This window comes from Colias philodice, chromosome 8 (genome assembly GCF_061535455.1).
Source record: "Colias philodice isolate Cphi_HAF_F1 chromosome 8, ilColPhil1 Martin Lab GWU primary, whole genome shotgun sequence".
NCBI lineage: Eukaryota > Metazoa > Arthropoda > Insecta > Lepidoptera > Pieridae > Colias > Colias philodice.
Genome location: NC_143093.1, coordinates 1,504,991 through 1,531,104, shown reverse-complemented (window position 1 = coordinate 1,531,104; position 26,114 = coordinate 1,504,991). Strand labels below are relative to the sequence as shown.

General features: G+C 34.8%; 2 protein-coding genes across 3 annotated transcripts in view; both read right to left on the bottom strand.

Annotated features, from left to right (window-relative positions):
- The window catches only part of mwh (multiple wing hairs), a 111,668-nt gene extending 110,648 nt beyond the window's left edge, over positions 1–1,020 (bottom strand). For both annotated transcript variants that reach the window (XM_089697692.1, XM_089697693.1), the window contains exon 1: positions 860–1,020. The gene's annotated coding sequence lies outside the window, so the exon portion shown is untranslated. The remainder of the gene's footprint in view (positions 1–859) is intronic.
- A 12,526-nt stretch (positions 1,021–13,546) lies between these two features.
- Positions 13,547–26,114, bottom strand: part of Cht7 (chitinase 7) — a 95,317-nt gene continuing 82,749 nt past the window's right edge. Inside the window, exons 11-19 of the mRNA XM_089697691.1 lie at positions 24,146–24,345; positions 21,843–22,060; positions 21,201–21,355; positions 19,786–19,957; positions 19,257–19,373; positions 16,913–17,048; positions 16,299–16,471; positions 15,689–15,890; positions 13,547–15,170 (exon numbers count right to left, since the gene is read on the bottom strand). Of these exons, the coding sequence (XP_089553817.1) occupies positions 14,956–15,170; positions 15,689–15,890; positions 16,299–16,471; positions 16,913–17,048; positions 19,257–19,373; positions 19,786–19,957; positions 21,201–21,355; positions 21,843–22,060; positions 24,146–24,345 (1,588 nt within the window). The 3' untranslated portion in view covers positions 13,547–14,955. The remainder of the gene's footprint in view (positions 15,171–15,688; positions 15,891–16,298; positions 16,472–16,912; positions 17,049–19,256; positions 19,374–19,785; positions 19,958–21,200; positions 21,356–21,842; positions 22,061–24,145; positions 24,346–26,114) is intronic.

Genomic DNA, 26,114 nt, shown 5'->3' with positions numbered 1-26,114 from the left:
GTTAAACACTTAATCAAGGTCCTTCAAAAATTTATATATTTTTTAAGTATTCCGCGATAAATGTTGGTCCTTAATTAATGTGAAAATAAATATGACATTTAATTTATAGTAAACTAGCGGTCCGCCCCGGCTTCGCCCGTGGTACATATTTACGTTTTTTCTACATAAGAACCATCCTCGTACTTCAAGAAATATAATAAAAAAAGAATTATCGAAATCGGTTCAGCCGTTCTCGAGTTATGCGCTTACCAACACATTTTGCGATTTATTTTTATATATAAGAAGATAAGATTGAAATATTTGTTGATAAAGATTCCAAATTTTATGACTTGACTCAAACTTGAAACTAAAACTACAAAACAGTAGTTTTACAGATTTGCACGAACAAACAAACAACTTAATAGAGATAAACATCGTACTATAACTAGATATAGACATATAGTATGGTAGAAAGCAATCACGATATATCGTTAATAGCAAGATCACGATTAATGCCTTCTTATCACGAAGGCAAACAAAAAGAAACCCTCTTTTATCGATTGTAGGGTAAAAAATCGATTGAGCACAACTTGCATACAAAGTCATACTTACTGGAAGAATTTTTTAAATTTGCACTTTTTGAAATGCTTATGTAGAGCGATCTTGTTTATTCATAATTATTGAATAAACTTAAAAATAGGGGTTTCAAAATGTGATTTGTTTGTATTTATCAATATTGTAAATATTTATTAATCATATTTTTTCTTAATTAGATACCCATCAAAATAATAACTTTTTACATTAATCAAAACCCGATTAAAACCCCATTTTCAGGCGCTAAGTATCTTTACTTAAACTTTCTTTCATAACTTAAGCATACCTTAGCATTCCTTAACATAGCACTAAGTTATTCACTTATTTCACCCACAGCACTATTTATTATTTATTAAGAATTGATGAAAAAATAATCGAGATCGGATTTCGCAATCAAATCGACGCGCGCGCACGCTAAGAAACACGTTTTAGTACTAAATGATCTGGTGTTTGGTTCGCTAGATAGGGCTGTCAGCTTTAAGTTATAACTAGCTTCCGCCCGCGACTCCGTCCGCGCGGATGTCGGTCTTCGCGTGGATGGTTTATTTCTCCATTTTGAGTAACTCTGACACTAACATCTTATAAATATCTATTGGACCCAAATACGTCTAGGCCTATAATAATACCCAACGTGTGTTCGCGGTTCTACAGAACGTCTATGGATAAAACTGAAAAATTAAGATTATTTTTTTTCTACGTATTTTTTCAGGATAAAAAGTATCCTATTTTACGCCCAGAATAATAAGGTATAATTATACCAAGTTTCATCGAAATCGAACCGTTAGTTTTCACGTGATGCCTGAACATACAGACAGACAGACAGACAGACAGACAGACAGACAGACAGACAAAATTTTTTTTAATCACATATTTGGGTTTGGTATCGATTCAGTAACACCCCCTGCTATTTATTTTTTCAATATTTTCAATGTACAGAATTGACCCTTCTACAGATTTATTATATGTATATAGATATCTTCAATAATAATAAATAATCTATAATTTGTAAAATGTTACAGTATACAACGGTCAAGATACAGTTACTACGTAGCCCAGGCTTCGCCCGTGGTACATATTTACGTTTTCTCTACATATTAAGATCCATTCTCGTACTTCAAGGAATATAATAAAAAAATAATTATTGAAATCGGTTCAGCCGTTCACACGTGATGCCGTGACAACGCGAAACGGGTTTCATTTTTATATATATATAATATATAGATTAATATAAATGACAAGTTTATATTCTAAGTTAAATAAAATAGGATATTATAGCTCTATATATTCTCGCTCTCTTTTAATAGAAGAAGAAAAATAAGAGGCGCGGGCGGTTAGAAATATTAAAAAAAATATTACATTTTTTAATGTTGCCCATGTCACATCTCAATCTGATTTATATAATTCACCGCTTCACAATTAAAATTGTCTCTCTCTACAATTTTATTTAATTTAAAAACTATTAAGTAGCAGCCCTATTCCCGCGATAGAAACACGATAGTGTTTACGCACTATTCGCAAATCTTATTTCCTGAAACCATTGGTTCGTGAAATTTTTGCAAACTAGTCATTTTACAATACAGTTTTACAAATCTTTTTTTTTTTTTTTTTTTTACTGTAGATAGGGAAGCGCTTGACCACAATCTCGCCTGATGGAAAGCTAGATGCGGTCTAAGATGGTACGCGCCTCCCTAGTAGGTACCGGTTCACTCTTCGCTTGAAGACCCCCATATTGTACTCGTCGGGGAACACAGATTCAGGAAGCGCGTTCCAGTCCCTCGCGGTTCGGATGAAGAATGTGGAACCGAACCGCTTAGTCCGGGTACATGGAACGTCCACCATATGGCGATGCCTAGAATCTGTGCGCCTCGACGATCGATGGAAGAACGGGGATGGCGGAACAAGTTCGTGTAGTTCCGCAGCGCACTCACCAAAGTGTATCCGGTAAAAAACCGATAAGCTGGCCACTCTGCGACGATGAGCGAGGCTCTGGAGTTTTTTGCCTACTAGCTCATCGTCGTTTATAAGCCTCTTGGCACGCCTCTCTATCGCCTCAAGCGCCTCTAGCTGGTACTTGGCGGAACCGTCCCAGAGGTGAGAGCAGTATTCCATGCACGATCGGACTTGTGCTTGATAAAGGTTGAGCAACTGTCCCGGGCTGAAATACTGTCTCACCTTCGCCAGAATTCCAAGCTTTTTTGAGGCTACTTGGGCTTTGGATTCTATATAGGAACCAAAGTTCAGAGTAGGCGTCAAGGTGATGCCAAGAAGCTCGAGGTGGTTGGTTATCGGTACGGACACACCCTGGAAATTCGGAGTCAGATGGAATGGACTCCGTTTAGCGGAGAATAGACACGCCTGGGTCTTAGTAGCATTGAACTTGACCAGATTGGCATTGCCCCAGTCGGAGACCGCCTGTAAGGACAAGTTCATGCGATCAACCATCGCCTCCCGTAGAGACTGGATTTGTGCCGTACTGGCTCGCGCGCTGGATACATATCTCTCCACAACAGTGCTATCGTCTGCGTACCCATAGATACCGGGTTTCAGCAGATCGTTGATGTGTAGCAGGAAGAGTGTTGCGGAGAGAACTGATCCCTGAGGGACCCCGGCATTGATAGCCATTTGGTCGGACGAGCAGCCATCAACGACTACTCGAAGCGACCGGTCTCTCAGAAAATCTGAGATCCAGGCGCAGAAACCGGTAGGCAGACCGTAGGATGGAAGCTTGCCAATTAGGCTATCATGCCAGACCCTATCGAAGGCCTTCGAGATATCAAGGGAGACAGCAAGTGCTTCACCATGATTCTCTATGGCCTCGCTCCAGATGTAGGTGGCGTACGCTAGAAGATCCCCAGTGGACCGGTTTCGGCGGAACCCGTATTGTCGGTCACTGAGAAGGTCGTTCGCTTCTAGGTGTGCCAGGAGCCTACTGTTCAGTACACGTTCCATAGTCTTACAGAGTATGGACGTGACTGAAATTGGCCTATAGTTGGAGGGGTCGGCACGACTGCCTTTTTTGGGCACGGGCTGCACGTTGGCAAGCTTCCAAGATTTCGGTACTATTCCAGTCGTCATCGAGAGGCGAAAGAGGCGTGTCAAAACAGGAGCAAGCTCAGGTGCACAGGTTTTAAGTACTATGGCTGGAATTCCATCAGGGCCACTGGCTTTATTCACGTCAAGATTCCGCAGCGTTTTAAGCACCTCAGTCTGACGGATGCGAATTTCCGGCATATTCACCTCGCATCCAGGTAGACTGGGAGGTTTCGCATTTGCGGGATCAAGACGAGAATTTTCCGCGAAGAGAGAAGCAAAAAGGTTCGCTTTCTCTACGGCGGTGTGAGCCAGCGACCCATCCGGTTTCAGCAGTGGAGGAAGTGAGGGGCGGCAGAAATTCGATTCAACCGTCTTAGCCAGGGACCAAAACGCTTTGCTACCAGACGGGTAAGAAGCCAGTTTGTTCCCTATACGGTTGACGTGGTCAAATCGAGCTTTCCGTAGAGCCTTTTTGCAGGACTTGGCGGCCCGGTTGAAGGCTTTCTTCTTGTCTGACACGTCCTTGGCCTTGCGGTGTCGAGCATCAACCCAAGCCAGATATGCTTCATGCTTTAGCGCTTCAGCGCGTCTGCAATCGGCTCTGAACCAGGGCTGAGCTTTGCCGGACATGGCCACGTCCGAGAATGGGATAAAGTACTCCATTCCCTGCCGCAGCACATCTGTCACAGCATCCGCGCAGGTTGAAGGATCGTCAGAAGAAAAGCAGACAGGCCGCCAGGGATAAGACGCAAAGAAGGAACGCATCTCATCCCAATCTGCTGACTTGTATCGCCACACGCGCCGAGAGCCCCTAGGACTGGGATCGGGCGGCGAGTAGACAGATACAGATTTCACCAGACAGTGATCGGAGCTGCCAAGCGGCGAAGAAATCGCCACCGAGTAACGGTCTGGATCTGTTGTCAGCAGAAGGTCCAAGCAATTGGCTGTGTGGCTCTCAACATCAGGAACCCGCGTCGCTCCTTGGACCAGCTGGGTGAGATTCAATGCAATGGAGAGTTTACGCATCTCTCTCCCAGCTAGGTCAGTGCACTGGTATGGGTATAGCCACTCTTGGTGGTGGGCATTAAAATCCCCCAGTAACACAAGCTGAGCGGAAGGGTATTTGTGTTGAGCAGCATCCGCCACCTCACTAAGGTACTCTGTGAGCCTGATCGTCTCCTGGTCTCCGCTGTGCGCCCGGTAGACACAGGCATAGAGAAGTTTCTCTGGGCCTGTGTCCACCAGCATCCATAACACAGAAAAATGGGGGTCTTCAAGATACCGGAGACGCCGACAACAGATGTCATCTCGGACGTACGCGCACACACCTGACCGAGCCTTAAAATTATGCTCCAGGGTGTAGCCGGGATAGGACAGGTACGCCAAGTCAGACGGACATCTTATCTGCGTCTCCGTGAGGAACAAGATACACGGTTTATGAGTCTCAAGGTGGAAGTGGACTGCAGCGAGATTAGAGTGGAGACCTCTGATGTTAGTTAGGTCCACTTTTAGCGAGAGGGAGTGCTGCCGCTGTGCAACTTTATACCTGTATCTTGCCTTGTTCATTAATTTTAAAAGAGAGTGAAGTAGGTATGAAGACGGCAGTGAGTCGAGGCGCTTAACACCAGGACCAGAGACACACACTTAGTAGCCGCACTATTGGGGACTAGTCTGGAGACTGCGGGGACGCCCGAGCCCCCCCAAGTTGTCCATAGGGCCCTCTCATCCGGTCGCCAACCGGCACTATGACGCAACTTGGGATTTTTCGCTGGTTGGCGGGGCAGCCTTTCGCGTGTGGCTAGCACTCTACTTGGGCCCCCTACTGACCAGCGGTCGGCCAGCGGTGCACCGTGCCTCGGATCCCGCTACCCTCCATGACTAGGCACCTGATGCAGCAACTTCAGTGTGTGTCAGATCGTCCCGATTGTTAGAGCGCAACTGACTCGACCCGTCTTCACTAAGGCTACATCAGCTTCATCGAGTCGGAACACGGACGCTTGGCGACTCGTCTTCAGCTGATGGGTGGTCATTATAGCCACGACGACTGTCTCCCACCATGTCACCTGTTTAGCACCACCCAGGGGCCACGTGTAGGGTTTCAGAGATCAGGGTATACTCCTACGGACGGAGGTGACTCGGCCCCCAAATCAGTACTATTTAATTATTAATATAGGAAAATCGATTTCTAACTTTCTTAAATTATTAAATATTAAAATAAATAGTCGATTTTATTCAGGAAGGCATAAAACAGTTTACAATAAAATAATGTTGTGTGGTTTTATGAAACCACGGTAAAAGTGAAACTGTTCGAACGGTTCCGAACGCTTTGTGTAGCGCATGTCGCGTGACGCTCGGCTGCCGAGTAGGTATACCTACTCGGCAGCCGACCGTCACGCGACATGCGCTACACAGACCAAAAAGTTTGAGACGATGTAATAAAAGTTTCACTTTAATAATACATTAAAATAAAGTTAATAGTTAGTTAATTAGTATATGGAAGTTTATTAATACGTTACATAATTATCATTGAAATTATTAATAATAGATACCACAGATAATAATTACTAATAATATACAAGATAATACTAAAACTGCCTATTTTTCCGGGATAAGACTGACTGAAGCATTCTAATATATCTATAAAGTATAAACTATAGATTTTAATTCTTTTGATAATTATTTATTTTTATTATTTATTTAACACTTTATTACACGTATTATTTTTATAAATTTTAAAAATAAATACTAAATCTCATAGTTACAGCTTTAATATGTGTAACGGGGCGCCCTTATCACTTCAGGGTGAACCAGGCGACCCCTTGTTTGTCATTATTGTCATAATATTTGTCATGGCCAAAACTTTAATAATAAATATCTATTGCATATTACTACATGTTCTATTCTTACAAATAAACTTATCTACATTTTGAAATTTATACAAAACGTTATATTTCGAAATTAATTGAACAAATTATCACTCAGCTAAGAAATTTATCAATAACTTTACGCAAGCAAGTTAAACAATCATTTTTCTATCAGGCAATTCACAGACCACAAATTGGTTAATAATAGGTTTGTTTTAGGAATGTAACTCTATTGTTTTTAGAAATAACAATGATAGTACTGCAAAATATGAGGTTTACAATATTTACACAAAGTCGAAAAGTAGTTTTCTATTACTATAGGAACAGCGATATTAATGGTTGCACTCATTTGTTATCTTTGCCAATCATTAGTAAATTTGAAAAAAAAAATATAGCGTTTTACATTTACGTGTTCTAGGTACCTAGTATATCCCGAGTCTATCTTTTGATTTAAATTATTAAAAATTAAATAAAATAAAATTATATCATAATAAGTTAGTAAGTAATGCATGCAGGTATTGTAATATCATAGTAATTTTGTGTCTAGACAATAACATTTACTCAAATAAAAAATGATGACTTGAAAAATTTGAATGGCTTTAAATAAAATGGTACCTAGTGTTATAAAATTAAATTCAATTCTTTATATAAGAAACTAGCTCTCCGCCTGCGGCTTCGCCCGCGTTTTCAAAGAAATACCCGCATAGTTCCCGTTCCTGTGGGATTTCCTGGATAAAACCTAGCCTATGTTGCTCAGTGAAGATGAAGCTTTCTAATGGTGAAAGAATTTTTGAAATCGGTCCAGTAGTTTAGCGTGAAAACCATACATATGCATACATAATTACAAACCTTTCCTCTTTATAATATTAGTAAAGAAGTATAGATGTATCGTAAAATTGTAAAGGAACATTTTAACTGGGTGCAATTAACGCCATAATCTTATATATATAAAATTCTCGTGTCACAATGTTAGTCTGCATACTCCTCCGAAACGGGTGGACCGATTCTCATGAAATTTTCTGTGCATATCGGGTAAGTCTGAGAATCGGCCAACATCTATTTTTCATATGTACCACGGGCGAAGCCGGGGCGGACCGCTAGTACATATTTATAACCCTACTGATACTATGAAATATAATACTCAATGTAATCTATTTCATATCAAATCGCAACTCATACGTGATCGTCTGCCGACTTCCAATCATATTAACATCTCCGGTTTCATAACATCAGCGAGATTTTCATAAAAACTTACAAAAAGCTGAACCTCACTTATACGGTAAAATGAAACATTTTCTTGCAGTTTTTATTTACAACTAGAATCTGATATTGACGGTCGAGCGAAGCTGGGCGCTATACTAGTGAATAAAACATGGCCGCTAACATAGGATCTTTACACTACAACCTTTTAAGGTATTACTTGGATAATTAGATCTCTTTGGTCTGTATGTTTTTATGCTCTACCAAAGATAGATAAAAATACGCTGTTATGGATTCTGTTTTTATGTATAGATATATATATATATATATATATATATATGTTTACGAGTTAGATTATACATGCTCATTTTTAAAATTACCTTCAGTTTGCAAATAATGTATCATAACAGAATAGATATCAAATCGTTTTACTATTATTAATTTTTGTTGCATTGATTGGAATGTTAATTTCATTTTTTATCAGTCTTTATTTCACGCTTTATTTTGTAAGAATAATGTTTTATTATGGAAAATTTCGATTCCCGGTCGAAGCAAGTGAATTTTCGAAAATCTTTGAATGCAATTATTGTATTTCTTTTTAAAAATAAAGGAATGTTTCGTTTCCCCAATTTTTTTTTTCTAGTACCGTACTTTCCTTCCAGGGCCCATCAAAAATTTCCACATTGTAGAGTAGCCATGTAATAAAGTATCTGCTTAAAAGAAGATAGTATTAATAATCAAAATAAATAAAAGCCATAGCCCATATTATTACATATCCTACATATTCCGGTTCATTTCACAGTTCACGTCTATTTAATTACAATATCATTATTAATTCACACGTAAAACATTTTGCTCGTTCCCATACAAACAATACATACGCCAGTTACTCGGGCCAGTGTGTCAGTGAAGCCATTAGCTGGAATTAGCGGCTCACCCTATTAGTTACACTGTCATTGGCATTCCGTGCCTGAGTACAGTTTGTCTTGATATTGGCACGGAGCTAATAAGTGTTTTGTTAGCAATTTCTGAGTCAAAGTAATAGAGTCTTTATAAACAACTAGCGCCCGCCCCGGCTTTACCCGTGGTACATGTTTATGTTTTTTCTTCGTAAGAACCATTCTCGTACTTCAAGGAATATTAAAAAAAGAGATCGTCCTAATATGTTATCTCTTAAGCATAATATGCTTATTATAATTAATATTAATAGATTTTGATATCCAGTTTACATATTATGTTAACTGGATATCAAAATCTATTAATTTGGCATTTTTTTTATTTAAACTTTTATTTGAACTGTTGAAACTTTTATTTATTTAAATTTATAGTTAGATATAATTCTCACTATAAAATGGTTCTATTTCAGTTTGTCTCAGATATCACCTGACTTTGTTGGTTTAACTGCCTTCCATAAAACAACGTAAGTATATACCTAGAGTTACTTTAAAAACTGATCACATAACAAGTATAATATTATAATTTAATCCAATATTTATTGTAATTTTAATCCTTTTAAAAAAATTTATTTTATTAAACTCAAATATAAATTAAACGATTCCTAATTAAAGGCACTGAAAGTGAAATTTCCCAAGTTCTTCTCATATTTTTACGTAGGTACCTACCTCTCTAAAAGTTACGCAAGATTTCCTTCAGGGTAATATCCACAAACCGCTGGTTTTAATTATCTTCCATTATTATTATTTTATTGCAAAACTTATTTAATTTGATAATACAACTTATAAAACGTTTATGCCGAAAAACTTTATGCGCCATGAATTCGGGATTTATTATTTTCTTCGAGGTATTTTAATCAAATATTTCATTATATTTGTTTAAAAATAATTCATATTAGAGTTAATGATTCTAGAAGCATGATTTTGTGTAAATAAATTATCTATTATTATCATGGGTCACTAAAAACGGGTTAAAAGATGTCACAAGTTATCGACTTGTTATTTTTATACAAGCCAATTTTATCACGATATATTGCTTCGTAGAAAACGCGCGAATAAATAAGTTTAAATAATATATGAAACTTTTTATGTACATTAAGCAATAAAAAAGGCATTAAGCACTCAGCTAGCTCAACTGAACATTACCAAATATATATATACATATATAAAATCAAACTCAAACATTTATTTATTCAATAAGACTTCTTCTAGACGCACTTTTGAATCGTCATAAACATAGTTTTACCATTTATTGAAGTGAAACTTGTAAAATTGCAAGGTCGGTCATGGCAATACCAACACGTCATGGAGTAAGACGACGATTTCGGTATCTTTGAATCTTGCCAAAGAAATTTTACTTCTGACACGTGTGCTCGGCACACACGCTCTTTTTTATAATATGTATATAGGTAATATGCATAAATTATTTTCCAGAAGCACGATCTAGGTTACGTCTAAACCTAACTCCTTAAAGCCACCTGTTCACGGTTAGGCGGTAAATTAGCGCCATGTGCTCGCGACACTCACGCCGCGACCATTTATCAAGTAATCGAATATATTACTTTTATTAACTTGTTAGCTAATTTTCTGAGGGAGGAATATTTTAGGTACGTATTCAAGTAATTTTCATGGTTCTTATAGAACAGTTTTAATGTGTTTTTTGTCATTTGCTTTGTATGTAAATGCGTATCATTATTTTGAAAATTATAATTGGTTACATATTATTTACTAAAAAGTTTTCATCATATTTCAATAAAGTTTTTTGTCATTGGTTCTGTGTATTATTTAGTTCATCCCTTGGTTCATCCCTATGTTTCGCTTGGTATTAGTTACTACACTATATAGTATATACATACATACATACATACAGTACACTATACAGGTATATAACTGAAAAAAAGAGTTCTCTAAATTTCTTTTACAGTCTCGTAATATGTATGGCTTTTCAATTTATTCTGATTTTGATTGGTAGAAGATGGTGACCTAAATTGTTGTCCTGGGTGCGATTCCTTTTGTAAATATTGTGTAATTCTTGGTCACTATATCTATATCTAAATCGAATTGCTTGGAAGAAATCGCTCACTAGCGATAAAGCCGCTCTCTGTACATCTCCATTATAAGCTAACAAAATTTATTTGTATGTACAATAAAGAGTCATTTCATTTCATTGTGATTAATATATTGCTTTTCTATTATCAATGTACGATATAATATCTGTGCCTCCAGTGAATAAGGGAGTAAGACGAGTTATTCCCTTTGGTTTTTATTGCACCATTGGATTCAGCTCGTCAAAATACACAACATATCAAAAGGTCATATCTCTAGCTGCGTCCTAACCCATTTTTTCGAATGACCCAAACGGTATAAGTAGGGTGTGATTAATGGTATAAGTTACCTTATCCATCATTCTAGGCAATCGCAAAGGAACTATTCGTCTCGAGTCAAAATTACCCACGAACACAAAGACGTATGTGTAGTTATACTTTTTGAATAAAGACTTAATTCATTTTGTTCCATCAGTCCTAACACTATTTTAGTATAAACGCATTTGTGTCATTTTTCTAACATGAGCATAAAGGAACAACTCTTTTAGTGTCATTGGTTCAAGTGACGACATGAGACAGTTTGGCATTAATGCCGTGTTGCTATTGGTCTATTAATTGAATACTGCACGGAAACAACACACCATACCTATTCCTTATTATTTTTAAATCGTTTTTTTCAATAAATCTCCAACAACAAATCTTTATATTTTTTAAAAAAGGTATTTATCAGTTAACTTGGGATACTAATATATTTCTATGGAAATTAACTATTTTTTTGCAATAGATATTAAAAATACAGTTAACACATTAAGTGCATTTAATGATATTATACTCTTTGTTTATATAAATACAGAACGATAATTGAATCATCTAAAAAAAGCCAACAAAAATGTTAAACTTATATTTTCTTCTTAAATAATTGGGTACTTAAGTTTTAAAAAAAAAACTCGTTTTTAATTTTTTTTTTTAATTATCTAACTACAATAATCAAGACAATAATATTATAGTCTATAATAGTCGCATAAAAAAAAGTATTTATAACCAGGCTTGACAATAATTATGAATATTGTTTTCTCCGCATATAGCGTTTTAGCCACTGTGCTTTGGTAATTTGCCTTTTTTATAGGAAAAAAATCCGCAATATCGATACTTCTTTGGTCCTGCATTTTCGTAAACATTTTATGGATACTCTGGTACCACATATTTTGAAAAAATTGGGCTATTGTCACGTAGAGTCTCTTCAAAGTGCGTGCCACAAGTCGTATTTGCATCCAAGGCACCTTCAAATCTGTGCTTAATTTTGCATAAAATCTTTGCGGCTCATTGTATTTTCTGTATTTATCTACATTATATGATATAGACATTGTTAAAATTCTATACCATGCCGTAAAAAATCGCCACTGACCACCTATAACTTTTCCTGTATTAACTGAACATACAGGAATATGGTTTTCGGTCTTCTCTTATCTCTTTATAGTGCTTGTATCCTCAATGTATACCACCATGACATTGTGGCGTTGCCACTTTTATTATCTATATTTTACGAAACGGAACGCACTTGATTGAATTTTAAATTGATTCGACGATTAATTTTCACTAGGACAATAGTTAATACGCAAACCGCAATACGCAGTTGATACGTATTTAATACCAATACTCAATGATTGTCTCCTGCTAACCTGTACAGACTAGGCTCATTGTGGTGACTGGTGAAAATTAACAACATAGTACTGTATTATTGAAAGATCGATTAAACGTTTATTTTACAATCTACGACTTTCATTATACATGGGTAACAAAACCCCATAACATATTCGGTTTTACTCCGGACAACATCTTCAGCCACCCAATCCCCTTGCTTGAAGTCCAAATCCAGCGGAGGACAATAATCGTCATTTACTAAAATTGAAGGTTTTTCGTCCTAGTATAAAAGTTGTCTGGATCCCATTTTATACACAATCTATAGTATAATACTATAGATATCATGTGAAACGTGACTTGGAAAAAATTATTCAAATAAATCACAAAATAAAAATTTGAAACAATCTTAAAAGTTACGAAAAGCCCAATTATACGTCAAAATGACGCACAACATCCTCTTTACAACCAAATGGCGGAATTTACCTGGATGAGCCAACTATGTACTGCTAGGTCTCGACGGCTAATAAGTTGGTTCTGGATTTTGCAGCGATTCGATGGTAAATATAGAAGAGTTCATACGTCAAATTTACGTAGATTGGACTTCTAGGGTTAAATGCATAAATACCTAAATGTTGTAGTCGGGTAAAAAAAACCCGTTGATTTCATTCGTTTTTCAAGCTACGTGCATAGTTTTTCCACTAAAATGCCTCAATTGAGTCATAAAGTACACAAATTTCAAGCATAATAAGTCACATCATTTCTATAAAACCAAAACTGGCAATAATATAAGTCGTGTTGTGCGATTATGAACATAGTGCATAAGGGCATAAGTCGTTATATTGCAAAGAGTAAAAAAAAAATTATGTGAATACATTGAGTTATTCCATGAAGTACTCGTTCATAAGGCCACAACTACAAAAAAACACGAAAAAAGTATATTTATGGGGTTGTTACAATATGTGTTCCTATGTAAAAATATAGTCTAACATCATATCTTACACATACAAGCTTAAAATTTTGAATTACTAAAGATTTAGTATTGATATACAGTTTTTTGTCTCTCCTGAAAAGTGCTGTTTTTGAGTTATTCCCTTATTCACTGGAGGCACAGATATATGCGATATCTGCTTTTACTTACGTGTTTCATGCGTGCAAAGCCGCCAGAAAGTGGTAGCTTATTCATAAAGAAATATATATATATATATATCATAAGGAGAGGTGTAAATAAAAGAGAAAATAATTTTAATATTTTTAATACTATTATTCATTTGTATCTAAATACGATATTTACAAAACTTAGAAATTTATTCACCTACTTAATAGAATTATCTAAAAATGTCACGGTCACTGTATTCAAGCTAAGGCAGTTAGGCAGTGATGTAGCTGATACGAGTATTTATACGATAATTTACAATTATATCGATAAAACGAAAATGCTGTAGTGTCCCAACACTATAAAACGTATGCATAATAGTTATTGATGGTTGTCTTGTAATTCTTCCCTATTTTTACATCTCTATCTGGTATAGTTTTTATTACAAAGTATAATTTTGAACAGCATTTCCGCTCTTTTCTTATATATATTTATCATTATAAAAGTATTGCTAATTATATCATTACAATATTTTTAGGTCATTCTAATTTATTGTTATCAATCGGTCATTCTAATTTATTGTTATCACGCAAACTATTGGAAATAATGCAAATAACATTATGATTTACAACATTGCTAATAACTTTTATAGTGATAAATATACAAATAAACCTATTTATACAGTCCCAAAAATACACAGTTCTATAATGATGCCAACTAATTCATAATTAATTACCAATTTTAGTAATTTTCATTAAAAAAATCTCTATAACACGTGCCATAAAAGATACAATTTAAAATATACACTGATTGAGCAAATTTTATGTTTCTATACTTTTACGGCACGTGTTATATTTGAATCCCGGTTTACAGCTAACCATGTACCTTTGGGAAATACTATACAAGCCTTAATCGAATTAAGTCATAAAATATAAATATAATAATATACATAAATTAATCACGCCGATGACTAAAAGTTTTGGCAAACAGATCATGTTAAGGGAAAACAAACAGTTAAGTTTATCCAATTTACTTTAAGCAAACGAGACAGTTCATTTTATTTCAGTCATCTATATCAAAGAGATATTTAGTTAGTCTGTCAATCTGTTTCACCAAAACTTTTACTTAACACTTATTCAACGGTAAAAAATGATTACCAAATACTTAATTAACAATAAGTACAAAAATGTTAAAAATTTACTTTATATCACACGAACCATCTCTAAATCCGTCATTGTTAATAAATATATTTTAAATTTAATTTCTACAAGGTGGAAATTAACGTATGGTACTTTAATGTTTTGTAGAAACAACTTGTTTTCTTTGTGAAAACAAATCACAAAGAAACAAGTATTCTCTTTCTAATAATAGTAATTAGTAAATGTTTCAAAATTATAGATGAGAAGTAATAAAACTTCATCACGTATAAATCTATAACGTAAAGAGAATCGTTAAAACCAATAAGTCATGTACACCATATACAATAGAAAAGTTCTTCTTGTTCTAGTCCTTTCTACAAAACAGAAAACATTCTAGAAAGTAGCTGATTTCTCTTATCGCTTAGCAGCAGGGGCTTGGGTGTGGTGTTGGCAGCCTTCTACATTTTCCGGCCAATCACAGACGTTCTCATTGGGATTGAACACTAGGTTAGAGGGGCACGGCATGTGGTGCTTCCTCTCTCCCTCGCACATGTAGTACATGGTGCAGTCGGCTTTGTCTTTGTGGTAGGAGATGTGGCCGTCTTCTTCTTCGCAAGTCACTTCGTTGGCTGGAAACAAATGCTTATTAGTAATAAGACTACGATACTTAAGCTGGACAACGTAGCTACGTTAACTGTAGCTACATTTAGACATGCTCTACGTTAGATTAGGTTGTAAGTGGTTTGCATGAGTTAATTTTACCCTCATGACACACAATCACAACTCATGACATCTAAATATTTATAAATCTCGTGTCACAATGTTTGTCCTCAATGGACTCCTAAACCAAACCGATTATAATAAAATTCGCACACCATGTGCAGTTCGATACAACTTGAGAGATAGGATAGTTTAAACATGTAGGTACCACGGGCGAAGCCGGGGCGGACCACTAGTATTATTATAGCATTCTAACGTTATTCCATATCCACTCATTGTATGTTACGTAACCGTTTTAAATTTAATTTTGTCAAATTCACAGTGTCTAAAATTGTTTTATTCATTCAGCTCTTATTCAAATAACCTAAAAATCCTAAAATTCTTCTAATCTATCTTATACTTCTACAAAATTATCAAAAACACTCACGATCTTTAGTAGTGTACTGCCCACTGCCGCTCGACGTCTCATACGGTCCGTCGTACTCCAGCCTGACCTTATAGTCACCAAGTTCCTGCTTCATGGCAGTAATGAGAGGATACTTCCCGGTTCCACATGAACCTCTGAAGTCATCCATGTCGATGGACCAGACCATGATTCCACCGAAGCCTTCTTCTTTGAGCCATTCCATCTAGAAAAAAATATAGAGCTATTTAGACTTAAAGAATTAATTTTTGGTTCAAAGGAAGTGAGCCAGCGAGCATTTTCTGATGTTTAAATAATTCAAACTAAAATGAAAAGCAGCAAGTCATTACAAATGTTAGGAGTGTTATATGTTTGTTGTATGCTTTCAAAGAAAAACCCGCATAGTTCCCGTTCCCGTGGGATTTCCGAGATAAAACCTATCTTATGTGTTAATCCAAATTACCATCTATATGCATGCAAAATTTTGGTAACTTAAGGTTAAAATTATCTTTAAAATGGTATTTTTCACTTATTATATTGAAAAGTTTTCCTAAATTGCATCGATTTGTCTCAATGCAGGATGTCAAGCATCATCATCATGTTAGCCTAATTCTTCTCTATCTTAGATCCTTACCTTAGTCTTTAGCGATCTCTCATCATCGAATCCAACCCACTGGTCATCTCTATACGCGAAGGGCACCATCTGCTCATTATCCCAGACAAGTGTGGTGTTGTCTTCTCTCAGGAAATCGCAGATCTCGTAGTAGGACATGAAGCCAGCTTCGTTGGTGTAGCGACCGGCTTGACCTGAAAAATAGTTGATTATTTAGATTTCCAGGATTGAATGGCGAATTACCAAAATATGTATCAGATATCTATTTTAGGTAATCAAGATAATAGTAACGCATACTCTTGAGAAAAATGAGATTTGTTCATATTACAAAACAAAAAAAAGAGAATTAGGAATCATCATTTCGGTATTTAGTTAAAGTCTTTTTAATCGTCAGTTAAGGCATAAAATGTTGGAGATTTCTGCTTTTTCTACAAATTAAAATAATATTTAAAATTGCATTTTTTTTCGGAGGTACCATATTATGAATTACTACTCTGTTTTATCAAAATCTTGGCTTCTATATTAGTTCAATATTTACTGTTGTACGCTTCATTATTTTTAATACATCATCTCAACCTATCAATATTGTAGGACCTATAATTCTAATTTATCTATTAACAAATAATCAAACTTACCACCACCAGACGCAGCGGCTCCAATGTCAAACTGTGTCTCATTGATAAGGGTGAAAGACCTTCCATACGTGGGCATACCGATCATCAGCTTCTCTTTAGGGGCTCCTTGGCGCACCCATTCCCGGGCAGAATAGTCCTGGAAGACAATATTGGATTAATCTAATATCTAATATCTAATATTCTAATATTTCTAATATTCTAATATATATTATAAAGGCGAAAGTTTGTAAGGATGTATGGATGTATGGATGTATGGATGTATGGATGTTTGTTACTCTTTTACGTAAAAACTACTGAACCGATTACAATGAAATTTAGCACACATATAGAGGGTAACTTGGATTAACACATAGGATAGTTTTTATCCCGGAAATCCCACGGGAACGGGAACTATGCGGGTTTTCCTATGCAAACGCGGGCGAAGCCGCGGGCGGAAATCTAGTATCGGTATATTTAAGAGAATATAGGCTATTCAGTTAGCAGTACAGTGGCCGTATTATGACCTCTTATTTCCAGACAGTTTACGCCGAGAATTGAACTGACTGACCAATTAATAAAATACCATTAATTATACCATTAACCATGGCTGGTTAATGCAATCGCGAGTATGTTCAATTCACGGCGTAAACTGTCTGGAATAAGAGGTCCTAATACGGCCCCTCTTAGTAAGAATAGGCTTCAATGTTTTAGGAAGATATTACAAATAATAGAGATATAAGAATTGTTGTATTGTAGTTTGGGAACAGATGGACTTAATATTTTATTTTGCAACTCAAGTTGTAGTTTTTATCTACAAGCAAGTAAATTGGAGTTACGGGGGCATAATGATACAACTATGCTTTTTCGTATAAATCTTCGTGACCTGAATACTTCTTTAAGTTTTGTAATAGGTAACTATAAACCGTGTAATTTTATAGGATATTCACCTTTATATCGAATTTTCTAAGCTATGTACAATTTTCTCAACTGGATTCCCAGACTAAATTCCCAACGAATAGTTTTGGCCAAATATCATATCCTCAGATAAATAGAAAAACAAATATACGAGTTACATACATCACGACGAGAGGCATAAACTGAATTAAATTCCGCACCTATGGAATGGCTGTATAAATTCCGATTCCGGGAATATTGCGAATATCCGACAGGTATCAAAACTTCAAATATTGCGAGGCTTGTAAATAACGAGTGTGCGAATACTTTGGAAAAGATTCTAAGATTTTTACTCTGATGTTTTTTTATACTTCTTCAAGTCTAGCTTAAGGGTGCTTTTTCACTAATGATGTGCGAGGATGTGTAGCTAGGAATGTGTTTGTAAATAAACAATAGTATCGCTACAAACGGTAAACGCTTCAAACTTCAAACTAAATGGAGCGATATGATTGGTTCCACCAATAGGTGGAAAAGCACCCTTAACCTATTACTACTTATAAAATAAATACGAAAGTGCTTATGATTGTCCTTTTTTATTGACGCAAAAGGACGTTCATACGATATGATTTTAAGGAATCTCAATCCCATGGGACTTTCCTTTGATACGAGCCGAAGCCGCAGGCGGTAAGCTAGTTGTTCTATGTTATCGTGGGACTTATTTTATAAGCTCTGTTACACTTTACGATATGATAATATCTTTTAATACCGTCATATTACAATACAGAATTTGTCCATGTCCGTATGTGTGTTTAATCCCGATATTTTCAGAGCAACACTCGTTAAAGATTAAAACATTTACGTAGAAGCGGTATTGTTTATTAATATTCTCAATTATAATATCTAATATTAAAATGCCATTCAGTTATGCTTTTCTTTTGTATTTCAAAACAATCTTCAACGATATTTTTCTTAATTGTTTTTTCAATTAAATGAATCTCGAATTTAAATTGCAAAGAGCTTCAACAATATTTCTTCGTAAACAATATTTTAACCTTAATTGCTATTGACTGAATTGAAGCGAGTTCAGAAATCTTAGAATCAATGTTCAGTAAAATATTTCAGACGTTTAGTTTGGCCATTATTTATATATGTATTCACACAATACAATAGTTTGAACACTTTTATTTTATTTAGCAATAACAGCGTAAGCTAAAGATGAGTAATGAATCGAAATAGAGCAATAAATACAATTTTTCATAATCGGAAATTAATTTTAATCCTATCTAGAGCATTTCTCATATTATATTTTGTTTTACTTACGTGTTAAGTTTTATGTACCTTTTCTATCCCCTTTTTAGTGGATATTACGGGAATCTAATCACGCGGAAAGTCACTGGCCTTTTAATCTCTTACAAAGGACGTCTAAAAAATTTCTTCTAATCTTTAATTTCAAATGACATTCTCAACTTACCACAGTCAATTTTTTCTGATAGCTAGTGGCGCTCTCTAGCGGGAAGAGAGGGCTGTTGTGGCCGACCTGCCTCTCCCATTGGCCGTGGAAGTCATACGTCATCACGTTGATGAAGTCCTGTTGATAAATAAACGTAAGATAAAATAGTACGATCTTAAAACTGTATCTATTGAAATATGAACAAAATACAGACGTGTTAAGATTGCCGTATTCAATTAGAAATGGCTTTTTAGCGGAGTCAGAGTCAATTTATTCGTCACTCTAAGGAGTGCGATCTTGTACAATTAGTTATATATATTAATTAATTATACAGTTATATATAACTAATTATACAGTTGATTATATATAACTAATTATACAACTGTATAATCTTATAAGCTACCTATAACTGTTATAACTATGCACGATCAGGTAGAAGAATAATTATTTGAGGATTTTATAAAACATCACCTTTTCACTTTACAATTAATTTTACCAAAATAGGTAAGTATGTATTTATATTTTCTATTATCAATACTACAAATCTTACCAAGTATTTAGCAATCTCAGGCACATCATAACCAGCGGCGATCGCTTCAAAGGAAGCCGGTACAGCAGCCGTGAGGAGGAGGCGAGGCTGTCCAGAGGTCTTGGCCTCGCCTTCGAACGCGAGACGCAGTTCCTTGAGGAGGGACACGAACGCTGCGCGGTCGTCTGCACCTCTGTAATGTGTTGAGGATTAACATTTGTAAAAGCAAGATAATATTTTAACTTATAATATTAATATTTAATACATTAAAAATACTAATAGATATATTAAAGAAATGAAAGAAGTTTATTATCCATTTTACAAAACACACACATTTTTATGAAGGTTTTTATTTTATTTTTATAGATATTAATTACATATATTAATGAAATATGACCAGCTTAAAGCCGATTTTGAAATTCTTAGTCGTTTGTGTGATATGCAATTAATGAATAATTAATTATATTATGATGTTTTTCAATGTTGGGTAACATATTATAATACAACAGTTATTATATCTTACCTAAATATAAATAAGATGAATTTCTAATAACAGTAACATATTTTAAAACTCATTCACACCTATAAATCCAAAGTAAACGTGCGAATCCGCAATATGTATGAAGTTTTCCAAATATTTAAAGAGGAAAAATATAGAATTGTAAGAAGTTGGACGTTTCGACAGCACGTTAGCTTAGCTGTTCAACAGCATACAGGGAGAGTAATGTGAATCCTTTTGTAAATATAGTTTTGGATGTTATTTTATAATATTTTGATGGAAATAAATATTATTATATTTTACGGTCCGCTCCGGCTTCGCCCGTAGTACATATTTCGCAATAAAAGGTAGCCTATGTTCTTTCTCAGGGTCTAAAGATTATCTGTGCCAAATTTCATCAAAATCGGACCAGTAGTTTATGCGTGAAAACCATACATACATACAAACCTTTCATCTTTATAATATTAGTATAGATAGAGATGTAGTGTTTTGTCAAATTGGGGAGGGATGAACATAGAAATAGTTTTATGTGTATTTCCCTTCATATTTTAAAATAGATTTATCAGAAACCCTTAAACAATTCTAGAATGAAGTTTTATAGCTATTATAGCTACTTACTATATTGCATTTATTTAAAATTACATTTCGAGTTTTATCAAAATCGATTCAGACCACAGACCTATATTAATAAAACGTTGAATCAAGTAAAGAAATAACAGATCTAACGATATAAAAACCTGAATAGATGAAGATATTAAAAGTTGGTTTAAATTAGGTCAAGATCGAGTCCATATGAGTCGTTTACAAACAAACATACATCTCTTAGGCCACATCTTAGCTTACCATCAGGCGACATCGTGGCCAAGCTCTCCCCTATTGCAGCATAAAAAAAATACAGGTGAAGCAAATAAAAGCGTGTTAATATCGCAATCCTCACCTTGGGTACTCCCAGTCAATATCCAGACCGTTGAACTGGTAATCCCTCAGGAACTCGATAGCTTCATAGACGAACTGATTCATTCGGAAGACGTTAGATGTCAGCTCTTTGAATGGTGTCGATCCGAACGCCCAGCCTCCGATGGCGAGTAAGATCTGGTAACATGAAAAGAACTTATATTTCTATTCGTAGAGTGGTTATGAATAGGTAATATTGGGTTTGTATTTCAATGTTACTTTTTGTTAAACTAAAATTCTTATAAGAAGTTCAAGAAAGCTAAAAGGTGCTAAAAGGTAACGTTGAGATTTCATTTTTTAATATTATGTATTGGTAAAAACATATATCATGTATTCAGATTGATGATATAACTAATGTTAAATTTATAATGAAAGTTTTAATTTTATTCCTTTGTGAGATATTAAAACATATTTATTTTACCAGAATTGAATTGAATTTTATCACAATATATTCTTGTATTGCAAATATACTAAAATAGTAGGTACTCTTAGTAACTATTTCTACTTATACTACTTAAAATCCACACAGGATCGTATTTTTATGAATTTTTCCTAATAAAATAAGCCTCCCACGTGACCAAAAACACGCTAACACAAAATTAATTTTACTGAAACTATAACTTACCTTCAAATTCGGGTTCTTCTCTCTCAAACCGACAACCTTGTCATACATATCAGCATCCTTTTCATCAGCTTCAGCCAGCTTATGGTCCTTCAGGGTTGCGAAGGCGTAGATGACGTGGGTGCAGAGGTTAGGGTCCACATTTTCTGGTGTGAACCTACCGGCGCTTGGCCGTTTGGATGACCAGGAGGTTAGGTAGCAGAGGATCTGGGGTTCGCGCTCTGGAAGAAAACATTTATTTAAACAGGATTTATAGATATATTTGTTCATTCTGGAAGGAAATATGCTAATGTGAAGGCGTTTATGTTTAAAGACAAGACGACTTTTTTACTTTTTATTTGATCTACAAAGCTAACCTATAAGATCGTAAACAACAATGATTTCAGATAGATTGTATTTTACCTGCTCTTTCGAAAATTAACGCAACTTACAATGAATAATAATGTATGTTATAATTATATCATAATGTTATAATAAGTAGGTGTATATCGAACACACAGAACTATTGAGAATATTATTTGTTTATTACCTACGTTATTGAATCGGTGATTTTGTAAACGATTCCATAAAACCATTAATTTTATACTTATTAAATACATAATTATTTTAAGAATTTACGTTAAGACAAATATAATCTACTTACTTATAACTAAAACCAACTAATCAAGTTAACTACTCATAAAGAAAGAAAACATTAATCTTTGATCCAATTCCGATGAATTGCAAACAAATCCATCACAGAACTGGCACTTTGTGATTGATCTTCTGAATTATTCATTTGAAATTAACGAAATGAGCTTTTTATACGTCGCTCCGTTCCGACATCAAAACCTACAGAGAAAACTTGACAGACATTGAAAATATCGAAATAATTGCTTCCATAACTTCACCATTTGAAAGCGAGTTCAATAAAAGTTTCTTGAAGTTCTATACGTAACAAAATGTGTTATTTATCACTCGCCCTTCTCCGAATGCGTAAAGCTCTTATAAACTGTCGCTTTGCGTCATAAACTTGACAAGCCTAAATCACAAAACTCGTAAACATCCATTCTTCTTACAGCCCAATACGCTCTGACCCCTGTAACTCTTCGACCGTAGCTATAAACTTAGAGCGTTTTAAGATTCGCAGGTCTTTAAATTCTGGTGTAACACTCGAGTGTAAAAGCACTCGATGTCTGGAACTTTTAGCAACTATGTCGACTCACTTTGTTCTTTGAAAGGCTTACTTGACTGTAAGGAACAAGTGAGTACCTGGTAGTGACCCTTGTGACACCCCTGTTGAAATTGTTGCGTGGCATGTTACCTATGTTTTGAGGCTTGTAAATAGAAGTTTATTGGTTAAATTTACGATCGCGGTGTATTATAACAATGTTTGTGATACTTTACTGAAATAGTAGCAGATGAAATCTATTACACATATTCAACGTACATTGTTTTTATTGCAAGAAATGATGGTAATTCTGTGTTTTGTGGAATGCGTTTTTATATATTGGCATATATTTTAAATATCATAACCATTTTTTTAATTTTGCCCTTTTCGTTTCAACTGTAAGTAGTTTTACGTAATTCATTAATATATATGTAGCTTTATCAAGTCTCTAATTATTGAATATAATTTATTACGTCTTAAAATGATATAAAAACAATAATAACATTCACCCATTTTACCGCAAATAAAAACAATAGAATTGATTTGAAAAATAATACCGACAGAACGCATTGAAACTATGTAGTTACGATTACAACAAAAAGGCAGACCACCTGTGTAAGTCTAGTTACAATACAAAAAGAGAGTTCATATTATAACATGTCATTACCACATAATACACTTTCGTTGTCGAGAAAGTTAACGATGTAATATTCTAAGCGACAGTTGCAATAAATAATATTATGTTGCAGACAATTGACGTATGTTTTGGTGAAAGTTAGCTGTTAACGATATAATAGCATGACCGAGTACTGTCAAATATTACTGTTAAATAACAGAGTCTTCAGAAGCTATAAGTTTAGCTTGATATATATTATTATTGGCTGAAGTAGGAAAATGTCTTGCACTTTAAAAGTATTATATTATTACCACTTATTACTTTGAATTTGTTTTGTGTTTGCATTTAAATGATAAGGAATGTTACTTGAAAACTTTATTATATCCAGTCTTGTAATATCTACAAATACTTGTTTAACGAAGGAATTTTTTTTAATTTATTCAGTCTTGTAAATTCTACTTATGTTTAATTTAGCAATTATACTAACATCTTTAAAAAATCTCCAAGAAATATAATTTAACTCAAAAACAAATTACTTACTGTTCTTATCAACAACAGCAGCGTTGTTATTCTTCACGATAATGGTCTTAGTGGGTTTCTTGACTTTGCTCAGCACATCGGACAGACTGATCTTGATGGGTTCTGGTTTTTCTGTAATTTCGATAACCGCGCTGGCTGCTACGGTCGACCAGTCTATGTCCTTGGCGTCTTTGCCTCGAGATATGCCGCGGAGTTCTTCTCTGTAAGAATATTAATAATTAGGATATGTAGTTTGATTTTTTATAAGGGGATAATACCACAAAAACGGTTAAAACTATAGACATAATTGTATACCAGGTTAGGAGCTAAGTATAAGTTATTCGACCGATTATATCTAAAGATGTAATACAAAAAATACGTATATTGAAGATATTTTCATCTAAATTCCTAAACAAAACTCTAACACCTATATAAACAATTTTTTGATAACTATTTCCCGCATCATTTTAAGTACTATGTAAATTCAGGAAAACAGTCCCAAATAATATTTCAAGGAGATGCCATTAAAGTTGGCAATTTACGTGAAAATAGTTCCAATTCTGTCACACTCCTGTTGAAAGTTGGTGGGCGAAGTTGGAGGCAATAAATCTTGGGAATAACTCTGATATCCGACGTTGCAGTTAATCGAGCGTTCCTCACTTAAAAATTCTAAAACGTTCAACTTTCGGGACTTGCGGAAAAGTTCGTGAATCAAATGGAATTAGATTGATTGGATCGGTCATTATTTCAGCCAACAATAGACCTCAAAAACAACATTTTAAGTTTGAAAAATCAGATGTTTTGCGCGAAGTGACAGTAGTACCCACCTCAACGCTTCGCTTATGAGGCGTGCAAAACACGCCATTGAAATGCGGGGCTTTATGTGGAAAGATAATTATTATGAGATTACACAAAAGAATTAAACATTATAAAACCTCTCCAGAATTTTAATGCTCATTTTTTTGGCAGTAACCTTTTCTCCTGTTGTTTATTAATGCATATTAACTCCCAAAACAAATAGGTAAAACGCTATGTTGAAGAAAAACTACAAAAATGTTATTTGTTCGGTTTTCATCTGAACTTTGGACACCGATTTTAACATCAACTGGCTAGATAGCTATCAGAATATTATCATTTTATGTATCAGTAAAGATTCTTCTTTTATACTTATACAAGACGAAAAGTTACAGCTCGCACAATGTTCATCAACGTTTTATTGGTAAGTATGATTGGCCTAATTACACCGATCAGGTATAACACATAAAATAATATGAATGCCCATCAGAACTCAAGCGCTACAGGCATTTTCCTGCGCCATTTATTTTTGAAACACCCGAATATATTTGCCATTCAAACACATGCCACAGCGTACATAAGGGCAATAAACGCGATAAAAGTATATTTTTTACGCAACATTAACTTTTAAGCATGCCTGCGGGTCGTTCAAACCTTTTATGATAGATACACTAAACTTTTGCGTTTGTCAAACTATCCTTATGTGATAAATGGGCTTTTCAGAAAAAGAAAAATACGTCCGCATTTTGTAAGTACTGATTCGCGGAATTTAATAAAGGACGATTAAATACAAATAGAGTTGAGGACACTTAATAATTATTGGATCAGGTCGACATGAAACCCTCGAAGAAATTTCTTAAATAGTTCCGGAATTTCTACACTGTTATTATATTTTCCACACGGTCGACATCGCAATTGAAACATTCCAAACGGATACCCAATTTAAAAGCAGTTTATTTTTTGATCTTAGAGCAGACTCGAACTAAAACTAAAATATTTTTATACGCATGACCTTTCTGCGTACATTTGGGAATTTAAGGTGATAACAGCTGTTCAGTACTTTTCTCTTTTGTCAGAAATAAATGTTGGTTAATATTTACGGTACAATTTACTTTCATTCGCATAATCTTTCTGCCTACGTTTCAAAATGTATAGTCCAGTACCATAATAATATATTGATGGTTCTGAATCTAAG